We start from the raw sequence: 26389 nt of genomic DNA, 5'->3' as shown, positions 1-26389 counted from the left end.
TCCCAGGCCAGGCAGCATCCATCACAAGCTGACTGAAGAGCAGTACTAACAGCGAAGTTGACAGCTATAAGCACTTACATCAAAAAAGGAGAAAAACTTTAGGTAAACAATCTAATGATTAATCTTAAAGAACTAAAACAGTAAGAGGAAACCAAACCCAAAAGTAGTAGGAGAAATAATGAAGACCAGACAATAAATAAATGAAATTAAAATAAAGAATATAAAAAGATCAACAAAACAAAAAGTTGGTTTCTTGAAAAGATAAACAAAAATCAACAAATCTTTAGCCAGACTCACTAAGAAAGAGAGAAGATCGAAATAAATAAAATCAGAGATGAAAAAGGAGACATTACAACTGATACTACAGAAATTCAAGGGATCACTAGTGTCTACTATGAGGAACGGTATGGCAATAAATTGGAAGATGTAGAAGAAATGAGTGAATTCCTAGACACACCCAACCTACCAAGACTGAACCACGAAGAAATCCAAAACTTGAATAGATCAATAATAATGAGATAGAAGCCATAATAAAATTTCTCCCAACAAAAAAAAGCCTGGCACTTGATGGCTTCACTGCTGAATCCTACCAAATATTTAAAGTAGAACTAATATCAATTCTACTCAAACTGTTCTGAAAATAGAGGAGGGAATACTTCCAAACTCATTCTATGAGGCCAGTATTGCCCTGATACCAAAAGCAGACAAAGACACATTTAAAAAAGAAAACTACAGGCCAATATCACTGATGAATATTGATGCAAAAATCCTCAACAAAATACTAGCAAACCAAAGTTTTATTTTTGTTTTTGTTTTGAGACAGAGTATCACTCTGTTGCCCAGGCTAGAGTGCAGTGGCATTATCTTGGCTCACTGCAAGCTCCACCTCCCAAGTTCAAGTGACCCTCCTGCCTTAGCCTCCAAGTGGCTGGGATTACAGGCACCTGACACCTTGCCTGCTAATTTTTGTATTTTTTTAGTAGAGATGGTGTTTCATCATGTTGGCCAGGCTGGTCTCGAACTTCTGACCTCAAGTGATCCACCTTCCTTGGCCTCCCAATGTGCTGGGATTACAGGCATGAGCCACTGAGCCCAGCCTAGTGAACCAAATTTAGTAACACATTAAAAAAATCATTCATCATGACCAAGTGGGATTTATCCTTGGATGCAAGGATGATTCAACATACACAAATTGATCAATGTGATACATCATATCAACAGAATGGCAGACAAAAACCATATGTTCATTTCAATTGATGCTGAAAAAGCATCTGATAAAATTCAACATTCCTGCATGATACAAACCCTCAAAACACTGGGTATAGAATGAACATACCTCAGCATAATAAAAGCCACATATGAGAGACCCATAGGTAGTATCATACTGAATGGAGAAAAACTAAAAACCTTTCCTCTAAGATCTGAAACATGACAAGGATGCTCACTATCACCAATTTTATTCAAAATAATACTGGAAGTTGTAGCTAGAGGAATCAGACAAGAGAAAGAAAGAGCATCCAAACTGGAAAGGAAGATGTCAAACTACCCTTGTTTGCAGATGATATTACCTACGATGAGACCTCATCTCAGTTAAAGTAGCTTTTATCTATAAGATAGGCGATAACAAATATTGGTGAGGATGTGGAAAAAAGGGAACCCTTGTATAATGATGGTGGAAATGTAAATTAGTACAAGCACTATGGAGCAGTTTGGAGGTTCCTCAAAAAACTAATACAGAGCTACCTTATGATCCAGCAATCCCACTGCTGGCTATATACCAAAAAGAAAGGAAATGAGCATATGGAAGAGATATGGGCACTCCCACGTTTACTGCGGCACTATTTATAATAAAGATCTGGAAGCAACCTTACTGTCCATCAACAAATGAATGGAGAATGAAAATGTAAATAAACACAATGGAGTACTACTCAGCCATAAAAAAAGAATGAGATCCTGTCATTTGCAACAACACGGGTGAAACTGGAGAACACTGTGTTAGGTGAAATAAACCAGGCACAGAAAGACAAATTTCACACAATCTCACTCATTTGTGGGAGCTAAAAATTAAAACAATTGAAGTCATGGAGATAGAGAGTAAAGGATAGTTACCAGATGCTGGGTAGGGTAGTGAGGTGGTGGTGGGGAAATAGGGATGGTTAATGGGTACAAAAAAAAACCAGAATGAATAGTCGGGCGCAGCGGCTCACACCTGTAATCCCAGCACCTTGGGAGGCTGAGCCAGGTGGATTGCCTGAGGTCAGGAGTTTGAGACCAGCCTGACCAACACGGAGAAACCCCATCTCTACTAAAAATACAAAATTAGCCAGGCGTTGTGGTGCATGCCTGCAGTCCCAGCTACTCGGGAGGCTGAGGCAGGAGAATCACTTGAACCTGGGAGGCGGAGGTTGTGGTGAGGCGAGATCACACCACAGCACTCTAGCCTGGGTGGGCAACAAGAGCAAAACTCTGTTTCAAAAAAAAAAAACCGGATGAATAAAACATAGTATTTGATAACATAACAGGGTGACTCTAGTAAAAAATAATTTAATTGTACATTTAAAAATACTTAAAAGAATTGGACTGTCTATAACACAAGGATAAATGCTTGAGGTGATGGATACCATTTACCCTGATGTGATTATCATGTGTTGCATGCCTGTAACAAAATGTCTCATGTAACCCATAAATACATACAACTACATACACCACGTACATATGCACAAAATAAAAAATTATTTTATATTTATAAAATAATTATTTATAATTTTATGTATTTATAATTTATAGTTATACATATAATTAATGTTTAATATTTATAATTTTTAATATTCATTAATTTTTAAATGCACACAAAAAATATTGTAAAATCTATGATACCAGGAGATTGGTAAAAATCAATAGACAAAACTCAGATCAGTGATGATATAGATAAACAAGCACACAGTTGATGGGACTACATTCCTAAAAGTCAGTTTGGTATTTATTGTGTAGCAATTTGTAAAAGGTTCAGGGACTTTTACTTCAGCTATCTAATTTCCAGAAGATTCGATTCCAAGAGGAAGCCAAGTGTGAGAAAAGATGTGTACACAAGGATGTTAAAAAGATAGAGGTATTTAAGGATATTCTAGAAAGCACTATTTATAAGAAATAAACTATAAACAATGAAATGGTCATCATTAGAGAACCAGTTAGTAATACTACAGTGTATATAGGTTATGTTACAATATAGATTGTAATATGCTTTGGCTCTGTACCCCCACCCAAATTTCATCTCGAATTGTAATCCCCACATGTTGAGAGAGGGACCTGGTGGGAGGTGACTGGATCAGCATGGTTTTCCCTCATGTTGTTCTTGTGACAGAGAGGGAATTCTCAAAATCTGATGGTTTTAAAAGTGGCAGTTTCCCCTGCACACACACACACTCTCTCTCTCTCTCTCCTGCCACCATGTAAGATGTGCTCTGCCTCCCCTTCGCCTTCCGCCATGATTTAAGTTTCCTGAGGACTCCCAGGCCATGTGGAACTGTGAGTCAACTAAATCTCTTTCCTTTATAAATTACCCAGTCTCAGGTAGTATCTTTACAGCAGTGTGAAAATGGACTAATACAATGTAAGTGGAGTAAAAATGAGCAACATCATAAATTTATTTTTAAACGTAGGAATGCAGGAAGGAAGGGAGGCAAAATGGGGAGGGAAATAGGGAGGAATGGAAAAGAAAGGAAAAAAGAAAAAGAAGGATCAACAAAACAAGTATGACAAAATAATGTAATTGTTGAATCTGGAGGACTGGGTATGGGGGTAGGGTTCATTATAGTATTTTCTCTACTTGTGTAAATATTTTAAAACTTTCATTACAAAGCTCTTTTTAAAAATAAAGAGAACAATTATGGTATAGATTTCTATATATTAAAAAATCCTTCAGAAAATTATTTTACCTAGGCAAAAAGAAGGGAGATTGCTAGATAGAATTCTCTCCTTATTTCAAATGAGTCTTGTCCTAACAAGAGAGTCAGTTTCTTGAGGACAGAAATCATGTTATTCCTCTTTTGTATTTCTTCCCATTTACCAAATTACTATACACATAGTCGATCCTAAATATATAACTTGTTATTTGAAAATACATCTTGAATGGAAAGTATAGTGATAAGCCATCTCTCTCACCTTGTATTCCCTTTCTGTCTCCTTTTGCTAGATTCCGTGAAGAAAAAAACTTTTTGCCATATGCCATCAACTCCTGTATGTTTGCCTGAGATGAGCACAACTTCTAAATCCATAGCAATCTCTCCCCAGAGGTCTGCAAGGTGAAACACTTTAACTATCAATGTGCTTGATGTTTTAACCTCCTCTATAGCAAGACTATAAACTCTTCAAAAATAATGCCTGCCATAAAACACAGCAGGCACTCCAATAAGTACATGTTGAATGAATGAATTCACAGGTCTGGAAGATGAAAGGTGAGACAGGTAGGCTACGAGACGTGGTAGATTCTTCTTCTTCTTTTTTTTTTTGAGACAGTTTCGCTCTTGTTGCCCAAGCTGGAGTGCAATGGCGCCATCTCACTGCAACCTCCGCCTCCCAGGTTCAAGCGATTCTCCTGCCTCAGCCTCCCAAGTAGCTGGGAATACAGGCACGCGCCACCACGCCCGGCTAATTTTCTGTATTTTTAGTAGAAACGGGGCTTCACCATGTTAGCCGGGCTGGTCTCGAACTCCTGACCTCAGGTGATCCACCTGCCTCGGCCTCCCAAAATGCTGGGATTACAGGCGTGGGCCACCGCGCCCAGCCAGATTCTTCTTTTAGTGGTATTCAATTTGCATAATTATTTCTACCTCGTTGAAATTTCATTTTAAAAAAAAGCATTTCTGATTTTCATTAGTTATATAGCTCTGTATAAGGAATAGTTTGCTTTGCCTCAGCTATGAAGTAAGAGTTGAAATAAAAATTATCTTGAGCTCCCCCACTTTATGATTCTACTCTATCATTACCAGGCCCTTAACCATACAAGGATATCTGTAATGTATTCAATCACTAATTTCCTGGCCTTTCTAGTTTGACTAAGATTCTTTCTGTACTATTACGATTAGTGGCACTACAAAAGTCTGGATCACCTTGCCTTTTTGAACACCAAGCCTAATTTTTTTTAAATTTTTGACCTCCTCTGTGGAGAGGATACTATGCCTGACATACCGAAATACTGAAGGTTAATAAGTGCTTATTTTAATGTTAATAATTTGTAACCTGTGACCTAGTTATCTACTCGGCTTTTTAAATCAGTTTTGCACAGATGGTAAAACAGTTTTTACTTGTCTTAGAATTAGTAAGTAGTTTTCTCTGAACCAGTGCCTAACAGTAAAAGCTATCATGCCAGACACAGTGCTTAAATGCTTAATATATCATATTTCATTTAATTCTGCTAATACAAAAGGGTATTATTCAATTTTTTTTTTTTTTTAGACGGAGGCTCGCTCTGTCGCCCAGACTGGAGTGCTATGGCGTGATCTCTCCTCACTGCAACCTCCACCTCCTGGGTTCAAGCGATTCTCCTGCCTCAGCCTCCTGAGTAGCTAAGATTATAGATGCATGTCACCACGCCCAACTAATTTTTTTGTATTTTTTTTTAGTAGAGACAGGGTTTCACCATGTTGGCCAGACTGGTCTCGAACTCCTGACCTCATGATCCACCCATCTCGGCCTCCTTAAGTGCTGAGATTGCAGGCATGAGCCACCGCGCCCGGCCTATTCCATTTTATAGTTAGGAAAAGAGACTACAAAGGATGAATAACTCGACAAAATGCAGACAGCTGGTAAAATAACATCTGTGGGATTCCAATTTTCATCTAATACCAATATGTATGACCCTAACCACTGTAATACACTCCCACCCTATCGGTGCCCTGGTCATTCTGAAGTGATCAAGACTTACACTACCAATTCACTTTTCTATTCCTCTATTGTATAAACAATCCATTTTATTCTAGTGTCATCCTGAGGATAGGGACTAAGTCTATCTTATTATCCCCAACTAGCATACTGCCTTACACACTGTGGGCATGTAGTAAATACTACCTGAATTTCCCCAGGAAATACTAAGGTATGCAGGACTATCACCTACAAACCAAACACAAATTTTAAGTCATTTTGGCTTAAAGCTGGGTGTGGTTGCATGCGCCTATAGCCCCAGCAACTCAGGAGGCTGAGGTAGGAAGATTACTGAAGGCCAGGAATTCGAGGATGCAGTGCACTCTGATCAAACCTGTGAATAGCCACTGCACTCCAGCCTGGGCAACATAGCGAGGCTCTGTCTCTTAAAACAAAAAAGGCATTTTGGCTCAATTTTTTTTTCTTGCTCTTTTCTTATGGTTGTGTTATTTTTTGCTGTCAACATGCCTGGTCAGCAGCACAGCTTGGAAGCCTATTACCTTGTTTTACTAATACATTCCTGTTCATCTGCTATAGGCCCACCCAGTGATAATCAAGCTTATTAGAATTGTATGTAAAATCAGATCTAAGTAGGGTCTAAGTGGCTCTCCTATAAGTAAAAATAAAACTGTAAGAGTAGGGCTTCAGACATCTAATGCAACACTTAACCGCTCAGAGCTCTTGGACTAATTTAATTTTTTTTTTTTTTTGAGACCGAGTCTTGCTCTGTCACGCAGGCTGGAGTGCAGTGGCATGATCTCGGCTCACTGCAACCTCTGCCTCCTGGATTCAAAGAATTCTCCTGCTTCAGCCTCCTGAGTAGCTGGGATTACAGGTGCATGCCACCAGGCCCAACTAATTTTTTTTTTTTTTTTTTTAAGTAAAGACAGGGTTTCACCATGTTGACCAGACTGGTCTCAAACTCCTGACCTTGTGATCCACCCACTTCAGCCTCCCAAAGTGCTGGGATTACAGGCGTGAGCCCCCATGCACAGCCTAATTTACTTTCTAGATTTCTCCCCTGAATTGCAAATAGTTAAAATTTCTGAAACGGCTGTCCTCTGGATGAGTACTACTATATTATGCATACTACAACATACATGTATTTTGGCACTTAAACATGCTTACACACATGTGCAAAGAAACACACAGCAGTTGATCCAAGTTTGGGCCCTTGATCCAAGCTGGACCAATTAAAATAGGGTCAATTAAAACCAGTGGAGGAAGACTCTTATCACCTCTTAGGTCACAAACTGGAAGGATAAGCTGGCAGCTCTCATGGTCTCCACTTCAAGCAAATGCCTATCAACTCTAAGTGATAATAAAGCAGACCAGAAGAAAAATTTCTCCAAATATATCATATTTATGGTATCACATCACATACCTAGAAAGTTCTCGCAGAGTCACGAGTTTCTGAATCCACATTTACTTCCTTTTAGTCTTACCCTAGCATTGTCCACAAAGAATTTTACATGAACCCATAGATCCACCTGTTTTTTTTGAGATGGGTTTTGTCCCTTGCAACCAAGAGTGCTAATTATATACATATATGTGCAATACATATACCCAAATAATTTACCAAACTGTATGTCTCTTCTTTATATATTCTGAAGTGCTTAATAGTATCTTTAAGAACTCAGGATCTAGATTAGACTTAAAATTGAAACCCAGCTTCACCATTTCCTATCTGTGTGAGGGCAACCTTCTGTACATTTCTGAATTTGTTTCCTCGTTTATAAAACAGGAACAACCTATTAGATATACCTCCCAAATATACTTTGAATCCATCTTCTTATATATCCATCTCTACTGCCACCAATACCTCTCATCTAGATTGTTAAATACCATACTGCAGACCAAACGCTATTTTGTAATATGGAAATCAAATAAGTTCTCTGCTTAAAATCTTTGATTGGCTTCTGATTGCACTGAACTCTGCTTTCTTGTCTATCCTTATCTTGCATCACTCTCCATCCCTCACCTGTGATGCTCTAGCCACACTAACCTTTTTCTGTTCCTAAAATATGTTAAGCTCCTTCCCCTTTCAAAGCTTTTACACTTGCTCTTCCTTCGGCCTGAAATGCTTTTGTCTCAGATCTTCACAAGGCTAGTTCCCTATCATTCAGGTCTTAACTCCAGTATCATTCCCTCAAAGAGACCTTTTCTGACCATATTCCATAAAGTAAAAGCAGCAGCAGAAGCATTACCACCACCAATACACTCTATAGCATTACTCTTACTTCATTTAAAAAAAAAAAATCACTTTTGGCCAGGTGTGGTGGTTCACACCTGTAATCCCAGCACTTTGGGAGGCAGAGGTGGGTGGATCACGAAGTCAGGAGATCGAGACCATTCTGGCTAACATGGTGAAACCTTGTCTCTACTAAAAATACAAAAAATTAGCCGGGCATGGTGGTGAGCACCTGTAGTCCCAGCTACTCAGGAGGCTAAGGCATGAGAATCACATGAACCCCGGAGGCAGAGGTTGCAGTGAGCAGAGATTACGCCTCTGCACTGTAGCCTGGGTGACACATCAAGGCTATGTTTCAAAAAAAAAAAAAAAAGGCACTCTTCATAATATTCTTTTTTTTTTTTTTTTTTTTGAGACAGAGTCTCGCTCTGTCGCCCAGGCTGGAGTACAGTGGCGCAATCTCGGCTCACTGCAACCTCTGCCTCCCAGGTTCAAGAGATTCTCCTGCCTCAGCCTCCTGAGTAGCCGGGATTACAGGTGCACGCCACCATGCCCAGCTAATTTTTATATTTTTAATAGAGACAGGGTTTCACCATATTGATCAGGCTGGTCTTGAACTCCTGACCAGGTGATGTGCCCGCCTCGGCCTCCCAGAGTGATTGGATTACAGGCGTGAGCCACTGCGCCCAGCCAATCTTCTTTTTCAACTTCTTTGATTGATGATTACAGAAAAGTTAGCAGCAAAATAGCACCTCACTTCTCCCAACATTAACATCTTACATAACTATAGTACCACTATCAAAACCAGGAAAATAGTATTGGTGCAATACTATCAATTTAACTCTAGCTCTTATTCATTTCACCAGTTTTTCCACTAATGTCCTTCTATTCCAGGATCCTATCCACAAGTCCATGTTGCATTTAGTTATTTCTCCTACTCTCATCCAATCTGTGGCAGTTCCTTTATCCTTCAGTCTGTTACAGTCTTGACACCTTAAAGAATATTAGCCATTTTGTAGGCTATCAATCAATTTGGAATTGTTTAATCTTTCCTCATTATTACAGTAAGATTATACATTTTTGGCAAGAAAAAAACAGAAATAATATTGTATTCTTCTTAGTGTATCATATCATGGGGTATATCAGCATGTCCTACTACTGGTGATGCTCACCTTGATCACTTAATTAAGATGGCATCTTCAGGCTTCTCCTTTAGTAAATAATCTTGGGGAAGATACTTTGAAACTATGCAAATATCCTATTTCATTTCAAACTTTTGACCATTACTGCCAAGTGCCGTGGCTCGTGCCTGTAATCCCAGCACTCTGGGAGGTCGAGGTGGGAGAACTGCTCGAGTCCAAGAGTTTAAAAGAAGCCTTAGCAACACAGTGAGATGCAATCTCAAAAAATAAAAAATTAGCCAGTTGTAGTGGCATGCACCTGTAGTCCCAGCTACTCTGGACTCATTCTTTTAGTTGGCCCTTTATAGTTGAAAATTCATAAGTTTAATGTGGCTATGATATAACCAACTTATATAAATTGCAGTAGGAGATCAGAACAATTTCACCTTATAAAACTCTAACATCCCCATCCAGGTGCTATAGGTACATCAATCTACAACAAATACCCAAATCCTCCAAGATGAACTCACCCTTTCTACCTCACTAAGACTTACTTTTATACCTAATCTCTCAGTAGCAGCACAGCTCTCCATGGCTGAAACCTCAGAAACATTATTGGCTTGATTATCTGTGATATGTAGCCCCATCCATGTGAACAACGTTCCACCTCTAAGAAGTTTCTCTCTCCCCTTGTCTTTTCCATTCCCACTACTGTAACTCTGCTTGGTCTGCCTAATACCTTGCCTGAATTACTGCAAACGCTTTCTACTTCTTATTCCCAGCTCTTCCCCATTTCAGTCTTCCATCTTTCCTGTCACCAGATTAATCTTCCTAAGGGACAACTCTGTGGCCCACCTGTTTTCAAAAAAAAGTCAATAGCCTTCCTGGCCTTCTGAATGTAGCCCAAGCCTGGATTTACATATCTATAAAGAACTTCTATAAATAACCACCAAATTATCCTTCCTTTTGCCAATATCAAAACTATTTCAACCGCTCAAAGAGGAAGCACACTGCAAATCAAGGACAAGCAAAACAAAAACTAAAAGAACCAAAGGGAAAAGACATCCAACTCAGCATGATTTCTGAACAAAGAATAAAATAAACACAACTACCACTTAAGATGGACAAAGCCAAAGAAAAGTCAAAAGTAAAAAAAAATTTTGAATCCCATTCATAGTTGAAAAGTATTTGATTATGGGCAAGCTAGAATGTTATTCCTGAGAATGCAAATCTAAATCAAGTTCCTAGGCTCCAAAGACTGAAAGGAACAAGAGGAAATACTATTGTTGTGTTTCAACAATTCCAAGACTGTCCCAACTAGATTCTAACTTTACTTATACTAAAGCACCCTAAAGTCAGTCCTCCATGTAAAAGAAAACACCTACCATGGTACTATCACTGACCAGTTTTTTGTTTTTTAAAATATGCATTTTATCATACAACATAAAGTAAATAAAACAATATAAAAAGCTGATGCTTTCATCAAATTATTAATATTTTGAGGCCAGGTATGGTGGCTCATGCCCATAATCCCAGCATTTTGGGAGGCTGAGGAGGAAGGATTGCTTGAGGCCAGGAGTTCAAAACCAGCCTGGGCTACATAGCAAGACCTGCTCTCGATGAAAAAAAAAAAAAAAAAAGAAAAACACATTAGCCAGGTGGCCGGGCGCAGTCGCTCATGCCTGTAATTCCAACACTCTGGGAGGCCAAGGCGGTGGATCACCTGAGCTTAGGAGTTCAAGACCAGCCTGGGCAGCATGGTGAAACCCCATCTCTACTAAAAATAAAAAAATTAGGCATGGTGGCATGCGCTCATAGTCCCAGCACTTGGGAGGCTGAGGCAGGAGAACTGCTTGAGCCTGAAAGGCAGAGGTTGCAGTGAGCCAAGATTGTACCACTGCACTCCAGCCTGGGCAACAGAGACAGAAAGAGCCCTTGTCTCAAAAAAAAAGATAAAGTATATATATATATACACACACACATATACATGTATATGTATATTAGTCAGGCATGGTGACGTATGCCTGTAGTCCCAGCTACTTAGGAGGCTGAGGCAGGTGGGGCCCTTATGCCCAGGAGTTACAGTGAGGTATAACTGTACCACTGCACTCCAGCCTGGGCAACAGAGCAAGACTTTGTTTCTAAAAATAATAATAATTAATATTTTACCTCATGACAAATGAAGTTTGAAACATCTTCCCAAAAGGAGAAGAAATATCCCCTAGGAATAAATGATTCATTATTCACTAATTTGGTGTTTGCAGCCACTTCAGAGAACATAACTGGCACAAAAAAAGAGAGTCAATTGTATCTCTAAGGGCGCATATATTACTTGCAACATGAAAATCACAAAAATGGTTAACTTTAGATATCCATAAAACATAATAAAAGAAAACTTACCAAAAGTTAATTATATTAAATAACCTCTAAAACAGGTATGGCAAATAGATTTGATCTTGCATACCAGCTCCAAAGGACAACGTGTTCTGAATAAGATACTTCCTATGAAGCTGTGCTATGGTTCATAGGCAAAAAGAACTAAAATCAACAAACAATGTTGGCTGTTAAATAACGTTATTTGTGTTGTTTATTTGCCATTCCTATGCTTCTGTATTTCAAATAAACCCACAAAATGTACAATTACAACATTACTTACTGCTTCAACAGAGTTACATTCTCGTCTTGTTTCTAAATAACGTAGTGCTCGTTTTTCTTCTTCTTTTAATTTAGCATCTGCCTGTCCAGAAGCAAAATAGCAATCATTTTAAGAATATCAAGAGAATTGCTCAAATTATCACATATGCTAAGTTCTAACTTACATATTTCATATAATTCTGTACACCATTTTGTTGTAAATACGAGGGTGCTTGTGTTCTATAAAATCTCTCTGTTGAATCCAAGTATGCCTTCTCAAAATTGTCCCTATAAATTTGAAGCTTATCCTCAGGATTAGAACAAAGGTTAACTGAAAAACAGAAAATAAAGTATTACTCCAATTATGATTAAAATCAATATTTTGAGTATAATGAAATAAATATCGAGGACTCACTATGTGCAAGGTAATAATGCTCAAGAGAACATATAATTATATAAGACAAAATCCTTCTCCATAAGATGATGACAGCACAAAGCAGTAAAGTAACAAATAAATAATACAAATATAGACTATTTTATTTTTGAATAGGTAAGAGACTGACTTCTAACTGAATAATCAAGGAAACGTTCACAGAAGCAATGGGATTTAAACTGAATCTTAAAGAATCAACTAGAATTTGCATAAATGGAGATTAGTAAGGTAAGTAAATATTCAGAAGCAGAAAAGCACAAGAAAATATGACTAGGTTGTCTAAGTGGATTGCAAGGTTAATAGAAGGTAGGGTAGAATGGTAAATTACAAATGGTTGTGAAGATGTCCTGGGCAACATAGTAAAATCATGTGTCTACAGAAAAATTAAGGCCGTGCACAAAGGCTCACACTTGTAATCCCAGCACTATGGGAGGCCAAGATGGGCAGATTACTCGAGGTCAGGAGTTTAAGATCAGCCTGGCCACTATGGTGAAACCCCGTCTCTACTAAAAATACAAAACTTAGCTGGGCGTGATGGCACACACCTGTAATCTCAGCTATTCTGAAGGCTGAGGTATGAAAACTGCTTGGACCCGGGAAGTGGAGGTTGCAGTGAGCTGAGAGCATGCCACTGCACTTCAACCTGGGTGACAGAGTGAGATTCTGTCTCAAAAAAAGAAAAAAAAAAAAGAAAAACATTAGCCAGGTGTGGGGTACATGCCTGCAGTCCCAGCTACTCAGGAGGCTGAGATAGGAGGACTGTTTGAGCCTGAGAGGTGGAGGTTCAATGAGCCATGATCACGTCACTGCACTCCAGCTTGGGCAACAGAGCAAAACCCCATCTCTTTAAAAAAAAAAAAAAAAAAGCATGGTGTAGCACTTAAGGGGTAAGTAGAAAAAAATACCAATAAAATAGTGCTTAAACATTTATGAACAGCATATGGGTTAAACAACAGCAATAAGATCATTATAAGAGGACTGTTTCAAAACTCTGCATGTAAAGTTTAATGTCTGGTGGCAGTTCAAATAAAAACAAATAAATTTCAGGAGCACTGCTAATGAAAATCTAAAGGCTTGATAACTAAAGGATTATGGGGGCAATGAAGAAAAGCCAGTCAAAAATAACTCTATAGGTTCATTAACTCAATAAATACTTATCTAGAGTGATTTTGTGCCATGCATTCTATGTTCACTAAAGACACAGTGCTAACAACACAATTAAACAAAAGTACTATGCCAAGGAGGCACAGGTACTGTGAAGCACTAAATGACAGAATTTAACTTAGTCTGGGAATGAAGAAAGGCCTCCATGAGGAGGATGAAGCATGGGGAAGAGGCATACTCTAAGTAACAGGAAACAGATTAGAAGTCAGAGGGAATGTGCTCCTACATGCTCTCCTTTTCATTACTTTTCATGGAAGTAACCTGCTTCCTGAAACATGAATACCTAACCTTTTAATGAACTAGTTACCTTTTATAAGCTACACATTCAAATTTATATATCTAATTTACTTCACTAAAAAGACTTGCCAAGAAATTAATGGCATGAAGAAAATATTAACCACATTAATATGAATTTTTATACACTTTTAAGCAGAATTAATATCATTTGTGTACTCTTAAAAAAAATCTAGTACAAAAAGTAGATGTAACTTTGTATGCTAATAAACACAACTTTGTGCTATTCTGTAATTGTTCTACAATTTCCATGAAACAGAAATTATGATCATAAAAGTTTAGAACATACCATACGATTCTCTAACCCCAATAACCAGCTGAGAATCGAAAGCTTCTCCCAATCTTTCAGCATGTACCAGCTTCATTGCACTATCTTGGAGTCTGTTTTTTATATTTGAAAAGATGGACTCATTCCATGTATCAAGCATAAGCTAGGAAAACAAGAAAAAATTGTAACGTAATTTTCAATTATTAATATACAAAGTATCATGTACAAACACTAAAAAAGGCAATCAAATTCATAGGCCTGGGCCAGGTGCAGTGGCTCATGCCTGTACTCCCAGCAATTTGGGAGGCCGAGGCAGGTGGATCACTGGAGTCCATGAGTTCGAGACCAGCCTGGGAAACAGGGCAAACTCCTGTCTCTATAAAAAAAATACAAAAAAATAAAAAAATAGCCAGGCGTGGTGGTGTACACCTGTAGTCCCAGTGAGCCAAGACCATGCCACTGCACTCCAGCCTGGGTGACAGAGTAAGACCCTGTCTCAAAATAACTTAGGTTGCATTCACTCAAATACTTCAGGGAAGCAGTATATTTAGCATAATGGTAAACAAGGGTAGATGTAGGAGATACATTAATAACAACAACAATAACAACAAGAGTTAACAGTTTTCTAACACTCATTCTGTACCTGGGACTGCTCTTTGTATTGTCCGCATATAACTCATTTAATCCTCATAATCTTGATATAGGTACTATGATTATCCCCCCTTTAGATATGAGAAACTTGGGGTACAGATAGCAAAGCTAACTTTCCACATTTATGCATCTCATCAGTGGCAACACTGAGATGTGAATCCAAAAACTGTGGTCCCAGAATTGATACACTTAATCACTAAGTGAATGCTGCTTCCCACAACCAATAGAGAATGTCAAAACTTCCCACAACCAACAGAGAATGGCCAAAAAAAGAGGACAAGATTATGAGACTACAAATTAAATAGCAGCCAGAAGTGTTTTTCACTTTTATTTTTTTCTTGGCACTAATTTCCCATATTGCAGTGATTTCTATCACTGAAGAACCACTGGGTATCTAAATTTACAGAATCCCTGTCAACATCAGAGCAAATTTTAAGGCTGGGATGGGGCAACAATGCCCAGGTTACACTATTGTAATGCCGGAGTGTGTTACTATAACCATCACAGCAAACAGCAAATTGACTAAAGTTCAAATGGCATTTTTTACTTTTCAAATCTATGGTTCCATTTGATTCTTACAAGTGGAAAGATACATGGAAAATGAGGACAGAGTTTGAAGAGTTGAAAGGAAAACCTAGGACCCTTCATATTCAGCACTGAGTTCTTTCCATTAAATCATGACTGGTTACTTGACACAAATTTTGAATAGAAAATAGGCACAGTACACATTGAACTTATAATAGAAGAATTAAGTAAAAGGGAAATTATAAAGATAGCAGTTTAGCCACAATTAAATATAAAGACATCAGAAGGTAACCTAATAAAAGGAAATTTTTGAGAGAGGAGAAAGTAATTTAATTTCTAGTAAGAGTATAGGCTGGGTGTGGTGGCTCATGCCTGTAATTCCAACAGTTTTGGAGGCCGAGACAGGCGGATCACCTGAGGGCAGGAGTTCGAGACCAGCCTGGCCAACATGGTGAAACCAGGTCTCTACTAAAAATACAAAAAATAGCCGGGTGTGGTGGCGCATGCCTGTAGTCCCAGCTACTCATGAGGCTGAGGCAGGAGAACTGCTTGAACCCGGGAGGTGGAGGCTGCAGTGAGCAGAGATTGCACCACTGCACACTCCAACCTAGGCGACAGAGTGATGCTCCAGTTCTTAAAAAAAAAAAAAAGAGTATAAAAAAAGAATAGAGACATAAAATACTGAAGATAATACCAGGAAAAGGAGAAAGTAAAAAGGAAAAGTAAAGGAGATAATGGTTGAAGACACAGATCTATAGCTTAAGACCACATAAAAAGATGAAAGAAGATTGAAGCTAAAGACATAAATAAGAGTATTATTCAATAAAATCTAATAAGAGCTGAAAAGCAATTTACATGTGAAGTAGAAAAACCCACTTAAAAGTTTAAATTACTTTCAAATGCTTCCAAATCACCCTCTTTCTGAAGAATATTAGGAAAACAATGCGAAAAACAGTCTTACCTTTCGAACAATACTGTCTTCCACATTTGATTTTTTATTGCTGCCCTGTTTACCCATTAAAGTAATCTCTAGTTGACAAAAAGGTTTTGGTAAAATATCACATTGTGTAAAGAACTTTCTCCATTCAACAATATATGCTTTTAGCAAAGCCGTATCATCTTGATGGCTCAGTACTCGCTGAAAAAAAGAGATGTACCAATTTGAAATAAATGCAGTTGCTTTGAAAAATTAAGAACAAAACATATCCATGCCAAAATTTAAATTGTACATAATTTTTAAATTATTGTACAAGCTCTTATATCCAAAAGAAATTAAAACATGTTCACAAAAAAAACTTGTATACGAATGTTCATAGCGGCATTATTCAAAATAGATAAAAAGTGGAAACAACCCAAATATCCACTAGCTGAAATATGGATAAACAATATAGGGGCCAGGCATGGTGGCTCATACCTGTAGTCCCAGCACTTTGGGAGGCTGAGGCAGGAGGATTGCTTGAGCTCAGGAATTTGAGACCAACCTGGGCAACACAGCAAGACCTCATCTCCACAAATAAAACAAAAAATTAGCTGGATGTGGTGGTGCGTGCCTGTGGTCCCAGCTACTTAGGAGGTTGAGGATTGCTTCAGAGGCTACGGCAAGCTGTGATTTTGCCACTGCACTCTGGCCCGGGCGACAGAACAATACCCTGTCTCAAAAAGAAAAAAAAAAAACTAAACGAATGGAAAAAGAAACCAAAAACACCCACAATACATGGTATATCCAAACAACAGATACTATTCGGCCATAAAGAGAAACAAATATTGTGAAAGAAACTAGTCACAAAAGGCCATACATTATTATTCCAATTATAGAAAATGTCAAATATAGACATATCCATAGGGACAACAGATCAGTGATTTAGTGGGTTGGGAGAAGGGAGTGACTGTTCATAGGTATAGGATTTCTTTTTAGGGTGATGAAAATATTCTGGGATTACTGGGTGGTGGTTGCACAACTTTATGAAATATACTACAACTCACTGAATCATATCCTTTAAGAGAGTAAATTTTATGGTATGTTAATTATATCTCAATTTTTTAAAAGGTGGTGGAGTCACGCCAGGTACAGTGGCTCATGCCTGTAATCCCAGCACTTTGGGAGGCTGAGGCAGGTAGATTACGAGGTCATGAGTTCGAGACCAGCCTGACCAACATGGTGAAATCCTGTCTCTACTAGAAATACAAAAATTAGCCAGACATGGCAGCATGCACCTGTAATCTCAGCTGCTTGGGAGGCTGAGGCGGGAGAATCACTTGAATCCGGGAGGCGGAGGTTGTAGTGAGCCGAGATCGCGCTAGGCGACAGAACGAGAATCCATCTCAAAAAAAAAAAAAAAAAGGGTGGTGGAGTCTATTTCTCCACTATTAAGAGTTTGGGCTGGTCCTGTGATTTACTTTGACCAAGAGAACACCACCAATGTAACACTGTGAGATTTCTCAGCCTATTCGTGAACAGGTATTGTAGACTCTACTTTCATCTCAAAGGCTGGTTTCCTTGAGAATGAGAAACTACAGAGGGAAGAGAAAGCTGCACCAAAAACCATGTATGTGTTTCAATGCTTTCTTAGACCACCTTGTCCAACAACTCACTGCTGCTGCATTAATAAGCTTAGACAAAACCAGCTCAGACCAGCCCAAATTGCTAAGCCACAGAATTGTGAACAAATAAAACAGTTGTATTAATCTAGGTTAAAAAAAAAAAAAAAGACTCCACCTATGTTTATTATTTTTACTTCTTTTTTTGTTGTTCTTTAAAAAATGTTATAAACATTTCAATGAATATTGCCTTTCAATCATTTGGAGATCTGGTCCTTCCTAACAAGGTACGTTCAATTGAAGATTACCTAGTAAAATGATTCACAATTAAAAAAAAAAATTCTTAAGCATTTAAAAATCTCTTTAAGATGGGTCTTTTTAAGACCCATGTCTGGCATTGCTATTCCTATTAACTGCTCAGAATCAGTGGTGCTAAATCCCATTCTTGGATTCTTGCTGATGTCTACATTTCCAGACTTTATTCAGTCATGTTACAGTGAAACCCTTCCCTACTTTTTTTTGCCAGTGTTCAGTATATTTTTTAACATCTGTTAATAACATCTAAGGTAATTCTTTATAAGTTTATTTCCAGACACTGAAGAATAAAGCTCTATCAATCTGAAATAAACATAATTTATCTTTATCAAGTAATAAAAAGAAAACATTGTACATTTCCCAATGCAAGTAGAAACTGTATCTCTAAATTAGTTCTAAGAAAATAGTTTTAAATTGTGACACTGAAACATTTAAATTTCTAAGTGCTTGAAAATAGAATTTATTTTCATTAAAAGGTAACTTCCTATAAAACTACAATTTAAAAAATTTGTCAAGAAATTATCAATAAAACACTTAATTTCTTAAGTAATATCCAATACATTAGTCTTACTCCATCATGGTAGTAGCTACTAGCAAAATTAAAATATATGCCAATCATATACTTGATTTCAAATATCTTAAGTCATATATAGAAAAAACTCATTTTTAATTTTCAACTGCTAAGCACCTTTTAGTATTTAATAACACGATTTAACAAACAACTTTTACTAATGTTGTACAAGACATTAATGGAATGATCCAACTAAAGAATAAGAAATTCTAGCCTGGACTTCTAGCCATCAGATCAGACTTTTTTTTTTTCTTTTTCAGCCTCAACCTTCTGGGCTCACACAATTCTCCTGCCTCAGCCTCCAGAGTGGCTGCAACCACAGGTGTGCATCATCACGCTTGGGTAATTTTTTATTTTGTATAGAGACGAGGTCTCACTACGTTTCCCAGGCTGGTCTCAAACTCTTCAACTCAAGCAGTTTCCCTGCCTCAGCCTCCCAAAGTGCTGGGATTACAGTCCTGAGCTACTGTGCCCTGCCCCACACCTCATGTTATAGAAAGGAAAATAATCTCACGTCCTTAGGGTCCTCCTCAAAAAGGTAAGGGATTTATTCATAAGAAAGACTGTGGCTGATTTGAAACATTACAAGGTGTCAAAAAAAAAAAACAACAAAAAAAAACTAACTCTTGAATAACTGATCTAATGCCTAAATGAGCTTTGTCTTCCTTTTGATATTATTAGCCATTTATACATAATAGCAATACAAGAGTGCCGAATTTTGCCTCAGCACTAGCAATACAAAGGACCGTCTAAAGAATTTACAACTGGAGAAGGATCTGGAATTGAAATTACTGTCAACTCGAGAAGAGGTATTAGTAATGAGAGGAAAAAAACAGATTTGTGTGGACTGATGTGTAGCCAAAAAATAATGATGGTGGGGACTTCTAAAAAAATAAAAAATTGAATTCGCTATAGCATCTTTTAATTAAATATAATATGTATTCTCTTGACAGAAGTATCACTGTGGGAAAAAAATAATCCAACTAATGACGATCATTTCTTTAATAAATTTATTTAACAAATGTGTCAAAAGTCAATGCAATATTTTTAAATTACTTCAAGAAGTTCTACTTCCAAAATTATAAAATATGATATTATCTGAGAAGTTTTAAAACAAGTCTAAAATAAGCACGTAGAACTTACCGCCTGTGCTTGCTTAATAAACTCAAGAATATCTTCTTTTAAAGCCTGATGAATTTTTGCTGGGCCTTTATCATCCCAAAGACAGACTGCATGCACATCCCTGTGAATATAAAGTAAGTAAACAAACATTAATGACGAAACAACAACTGAACAAAACATCTTAAATTCTATTTCAGTACAGTTTCCACGGACCATATTAGAACCAAGCTAATACTGTCTGAATTCATTCATATAAACCAAGCACGCTTGTAAATTGCCTCATATATACACTTGTTTCTATTTTTATTTTCTTTTGCCATTGTTTTCCTCTTTAATTCTCTGCTACTTACCACATAAAATTTAGTTATGAAAGCATGTCTCCATCTCCCAATGCCACTGCCCAAAGTTAACTGCTAGTAATATTTTCCTGTGCAAAAACAACTACAAATCCTTTTAATTCTTTAACACAATAGTTGTATACTATTTTGTCCTTTTACTTCAATTATTTTAAAAATTTATTTAATTTTTATTTTTTAGAGACAGGGTCTTACTCTGTTGCCCAGGCTAGCATGCAGTGGCACGATCATGGCTCACTGTAGCCTTGACCTCCTGGGTTGAGGAGATCCTCCCACCTAAGGCTCCCAAAAGCTGGGACTACAGGAGCATGCCACCATGCCGAATTTTTAAAAAATTTTTTTGTAGAGACAGTCTTGCTATGTTGTCCAGGCTGGTCTTGAACTCCTGGTTTCAAGGGATCCTCCTGCCTCAGTCTCCAAAGTGCTGGAATTAAAAGTGTGAGCCACCATGCCCAGCCTTGTTATATACTCTGTCACCCAGGCTGGAGTGCAGTGCCACAACCATAGCTCACTGCAGTCTCAAACTCCTGTGCTCAAGGGATCCCCCCGCCTCAGCCTCCTGAGTAGCTGGGATTACAAGCACGCACCTGTCTAGTTTTTCTAATTTTTGATAGAGATGGGGTTTTGCTATGTTGCCCAGTCTGGGCTTGAACTCAAATCCTCAAGCAATTCTCCTGCCTCAGCCTCCCAAAATGGTGGGATTGTGGGCCTATTTTGTCTTTTTAAAAGTATTAGTCACTTAAATCACAATAAAGCAAATCTCCTAGCTTCCCCATGTATTACCCATTTACACATCAATTACTGTTTCTCCTTTAAACAAAAAAACAAAAACAAAAGTTACCATAAACTGAAATACAAAAACTCAGAACTTACAAAGCTGACATAGTTTACAAAAAGGTCCTTCATTATAGAAATATATTTAATACTAGTACAGCATGTTCAGAAAATTAATTTCTCATTACCTAGTTGTAGGCCAGGTGTGGTGGCTCAGCCTGTAATCCAAGCACTTGGGGAGGCTGAGGTGGGCAGATCACTTGAGGTCAGGAGCTCAAGACCAGCCTGGCCAACATGGTGAAACCCCCATCTCTACTAATAATACAAAAATTAGCCAGGCATGGTGGTGCACACCTGTAATCCCAGCTACTTGGGAGGCTGAGGCATGAGAATCACTTGAACCCGGGAGGCAGAGGTTGCAGTGAGCCAAGATGGCACCACTGAACTCCAGCCTGGGCGACAGAGCGTAACTGTGTCACAAAAAAAAAAAAAAAAATTTTTTTTTTTTTTTTTTTTTTTTTTTTTTTTGAGGCGGAGTTTCACTCTGTCGCCCAGGCTGGAGTGCAGTGGCCGGATCTCAGCTCACTGCAAGCTCCGCCTCCCGGGTTCACGCCATTCTCCTGCCTCAGCCTCCCGAGTAGCTGGGACTACAGGCGCCCGCCACCTCGCCCGGCTAGATTTTTGTATTTTTTAGTAGAGACGGGGTTTCACCGGGTTAGCCAGGAGGTCAGGAAAAAAAAAATTTTTTTTTAAAAAGTAAAAAAATTACCAAGTTGTAAGTGAAATTACCAAGCTGTAAATCAGAGAAACTTACAACAAAAGGACAGGGTCACACTGAAGAATCATTCATTCAAAAAATGTTCCCCACTGATTCATTCAATTCATAATGGAGACTCTACTATAAAAAAAAGTCAAAGAAATCCAAATAAAACATCTCCAGAATTATAACATGTCAATAATCAAATTGTTTTATATTCTAACTATTCTGTTCTTTTCTTTTTTTTGAAAGTGTCTCACTCTGTTGCCCAGTCTGAGGTGTAGTAGCATGAACACAGCTCACTGCAGCCTCAACCTCCTGGGCTCAACCCTGCCTCAGCCTCCCAACCAGCCGGGACCACAGGTGTGTGCCACCATGCCTGGCTAATTTTTTATTTTTTGTAGAGACACGGTCTCCCAACGTTGTCTGGACTGACCACGAACTCCTGAACTCAAACAATCCTGCCACCTCAGCCTCCCAAAGGGCCAGGATATAGGCATGAGCCACTGGGCTTGGCCTATATTCCAATTTTTAGAGACATTATTAGAGCCCAAAGTTTTGTCTCCATATTACTTTGAATGCTTTTTTCACTTGTTCAATTCAGCTTGATAATGGTATCTGGTCCAGTGCCTAGGATGCTATAAGCACACAAATATTTGTTAAATAACAATATAAAAGGTAACACCTGACTACTTATTATGTGCCAGATACTATTTATTTATTTATTTATTTATTTATTTAGAGATGGAGTTTCGCTCTTGTTGCCCAGGCTGAAGAGCAATGGCATGATCTTGGCTCACTGCAACCTCTGCCTGCTGGGTTCAAGCGATTCTCGGGCCTCAGCCTCCAAAGTAGCTGGGATTACAGGCATGCGACACCGGCTAATTTTTGTATTTTTAGTAGAGATGGACTTTTACCATGTGGGTCAGGCTGGTGTCGAACTCCTGACCTCAGGTGATCCACCTGCCCTGGCCTCCCAAAGTGCTGGATTACAGGCGTGAGGCACCAGTCATATACTATTCTAAATTCTTTTAACCTACTTTATCTTCATAGCAAGTCTTAAGTACTCCTATTTTATCCTTATTTTACAGATGATGGGGAAACTGAAGGAAAACAATCCTAGATTACACAGTATATGGTGGAGCCAGGAAATCAGGCTCCAGAACTCACACGAAACTAAATCTACTCTTGAAAAAACTCTCCAATCTATTAAACAAGAAGCTAAAGTGATCTTTACAAAACTCAAGTCACATCATATTACCCCATACTTAAATCCTCTAATGGTTTCCCAACACTCTTAGAATAAATTACAAAACAATTAAATGACTCCTGCGTACCTAATCAGTCTCACCTAATGACTAAAGGAATCTAGAGTCTACAAGAAGAGACTGGCTGGGCATACTGGTTCATGCCTATAATCCTAGCACTCTTGGAGGGCAAGGCAGGAGGATCATTTGAGGCCAGAAGTTCAAGACCAGCCCAGGCTGCATAGCAAGACCTCATCTATACAAAAATAAAATAAAATAATTAATTGCGCATGGTGGCACATGCCTGTAGTCCTAGCTTTTCAGGAGGCTGATGAGGGAAGATCACCCGAACTCAGAAGTTCAAGGTTACAGTGAGCTACAATTGTGCCACCGCACTCCAGCCTGAGCGACAGAGTAATGCTCTGCCTCTAAAAACAATTTTTTTTTTAAAAGAAATAGGCCGGGCATGGTGGCTCATGCCTTTAACCCTAGCACTTTGGGAGGCCAAGGTGCACAGATCACTTGAGGCCAGGAGTTTGCAACCAGCCTGGCCAACATGGTGAAACCCCATCTCTACTAAAAATACAAAAGTTAGCCAGGCGTGATGGTGCGCGCCTGTAGTCCCAGCTACTTGGGAGGCTGAGGCAAGGGAATTGCTTGAACCCAGGAAGCAGAGGTTGCAGTGAGCCAAGATTGCACCTCTGCACTCCAGCCTGGCCAACAGGGCAAGACTCTGTCTCAAAAAAGAAAAAAAAAAGAAACTGATAGAAAATTGATTGACTATAACTTAGTATGTTACAACTATTTTATGCATATAAACAAAAGATGGTTTAGGAACTCAGGGACAGGGTAAGGGTGAGTGAGAGGTAGAGAAGGAAAGGCTTTCTGGAATAGTTGGTTCCTGAGCTTAATCTCCAAAAATAGGAGTATGCCAGGCAAAGATGTACAAAGATAGAAGAGAGGATATTTTATGAAAAAAACGACAGTATAAAGAATTGTGGGCCAGGTGTGGTGGCTCACACTTGTAATCCCAGCTCTAAGGGATGCCAAAGTTGGTGGATCACTTGAGGCCAGGTGTTCAGGACCAGCCTAGACAACATGGTGAAACCCCATCTCTACTAAAAAAAAATACAAAAATTAGCCTGGTGTGGTGGTGCACACCTGTAGTCCCAGCTATTTGGGAGGCTGAGGCATGAGAATTGCTTGAACCCAGGAGGTGGAGGTTGCAGTGAGCCGAGATTGTGCCACTGCACTGCAGCCCAGGCAACAGAGCAAGACTGTCTCAAAAAAAAAAAAAAAAAAAAAAAAAAAAAAAAAAGAATTGTGGATGACTATGGTAACTGCAGTGAACTATAAGCACATCAGTGTGGCTACCCTGTAAAGTGAAATGCGAAGTGATAAGTGATAAGAAATTGAGCAACCCAACCCCCTTTTATCCCTTATATTCAATCATAGTCCTATTATATCCATCATGCAAATGTCTCTCTAATATGGACATTTCCCTCCCATTACCATAATGAGAGTCACCATCATCTTTTATTTAGTTTACTGTAACAAAACTAACATGCATTAACTGCTTACTATGTGCCAGACACTCCACATTGACTCGTGTTAGTTTAAGAAGCCTTTTAAGAAGCTGACGGGGCCTGGCGCAGTGGCTCACACCTATAATCCCAGCACTTTGGGAGGCCAAGGCAGGTGGATCACCTGAGGTCAGGAGTTCAAGACCAGCCTGGCCAACATGATGAAACTCCGTCTCCACTAAAAATACAAAAAATTAGCCAGGCGTGGCGGCAGGCGCCTGTAATCCCAGCTACTTGGGAGGCTGAGGCAAGAGAATCGTTTGAACCCAGGAGGCGGAGGTTGCAGTGAGCCGAGATCATGCCACTGCACTCCAACCTACGCAACAAAAGCAAAACTTTGTCTTAAAAAAAAACACACACACACACCAGGCCAGGTGTGGGCATGATGGCTCACGCCTGTAATCCCAGTATTTGGGAGGCTGAGCCTTTTAAGAAGCTGACGGGGCCTGGCACGGTGGCTCACGCCTATAATTCCAGCACTTTGGGAGGCCAAGGCGGGTGGATCAACTGAGGTCAGGAGTTCGCGACCAGCCTGGATAACACAGTGAAACCCCGTCTCTACTAAAAATACAAAATTTAACCAGCGCAGTGGTGGGTGCCTGTAATCCCAGATACTTGGGAAGCTGAGGCAGGAGAGCCCGGGAGGCAGAGGTTGTGATGAGCCGAGATCGTGCCACTGCACTCCAGCCTGGGTGGCAGAGATTCCGTCTCAAAACATACAAAAGAAAAAAAAAAAAAAAAAGATGAAGAAGCTGATGAGATTATTAACATAAGAGATTTATTAAGGGAACACCTGTGAAGGAAAATGGAAAATGGGCTAGAGAAAGCTGGGTGTAGGTCTGATCCCTGTAGAGGAGACAAGAAAGGAAGTTTGAACAGTAAGAATCAGTGTAGTTCTAAGAAAGGCTGGTAAGGCTGTTGAAGAATTCTGGAGCCAAAGTCACCCATCAGAGGAGATCTGTGCATCTCTAAAACAAACCTACCTTTGTAACCCTGCTGTACTCAAATCTCTTCTGCATATATGTCAGAAAGGTTCAAACAGGACTTGAGTCTCATAGGACAACAGGGAATGGTGTGGTAAAGGGGGTAGAGTTAGATAATTCTCTAGAAATCTTATCCAAAGAAGAGTCAAACTTAGAAGGGATTTGGTACATCTTCTCCAGTTCTCTTTTCTCAATTGCCAGTTACTTCTCTACATTGCTATACCAGGAAAGAATGTTCTCAACGTACTTTTCTTTGTTGAGACAGGGTCTCTCCCTGTCACCCTGCCTGGAGTGCAGTGGCATGATCAGCTCATAACTTAAAACTCCTGTGCTCAAGGATCCTTCTGCCTCAGCCTCCTGAGTAGCTGGGACTACAGGCATGTGCCACCATGGCTGGCTAATTTTTGTTTTTTTTGAGACGGAGTCTCACTCTGTCAGCCAGGCTGGAGTGCAGTGGCACAATCGCAGCTCACTGTAACCTTCGCTTCCCAAGTTCAAGCAATTCTCATGCCTCAGCCGGCCAAGCAGCTGGGATTACAGTTGTGCAACACCACACCCAGCCAATTTTTGTATTTTTAGTAAAGACGGGGTTTCGCCATGTTGACCACGGTGGTATCGAACTCCTGACCTCAGGTGATCACCTGCCTTCACCTCCCAAAGTGCTGGGATTACAGGCATGAGGCACCACACTCAGCCTTGGCTAATTTTTTGTAGAGATAGAATCTCGCTGTTTCACAGGCTGGTCTCAAACTCTGGCCTCAAGCAATCCTCCAGTCTCGACCTCCCAACGTGTTGGGATTACAGGCATGAGCCATCACACCCAGCCCCAAAGTGCTTTTAAAAGGGAACATGATATAAGGTAAATCTTTTAAAAAATTTAACTATACTAGAAAAATCTAGGAGTTGGGAAATAGGAGAGAGAAGAAATAGAAGCTTCTCAAGT

General features: G+C 39.2%; 1 protein-coding gene across 1 annotated transcript in view; it reads right to left on the bottom strand.

The window, feature by feature from the left end:
* The window catches only part of CUL5 (cullin 5), a 104594-nt gene that overhangs the window by 42695 nt on the left and 35510 nt on the right, over window positions 1-26389 (bottom strand). The window contains 5 exon segments of the mRNA XM_008020745.3: window positions 11888-11968; window positions 12051-12196; window positions 14046-14187; window positions 16162-16338; window positions 19768-19867. Coding sequence (XP_008018936.1) covers window positions 11888-11968; window positions 12051-12196; window positions 14046-14187; window positions 16162-16338; window positions 19768-19867 — 646 coding nt within the window.

The sequence above is a fragment of the Chlorocebus sabaeus genome, chromosome 1 (assembly GCF_047675955.1).
Source record: "Chlorocebus sabaeus isolate Y175 chromosome 1, mChlSab1.0.hap1, whole genome shotgun sequence".
Classification (NCBI taxonomy): domain Eukaryota; kingdom Metazoa; phylum Chordata; class Mammalia; order Primates; family Cercopithecidae; genus Chlorocebus; species Chlorocebus sabaeus.
This window is presented reverse-complemented; position numbering and strand designations above follow the sequence as displayed.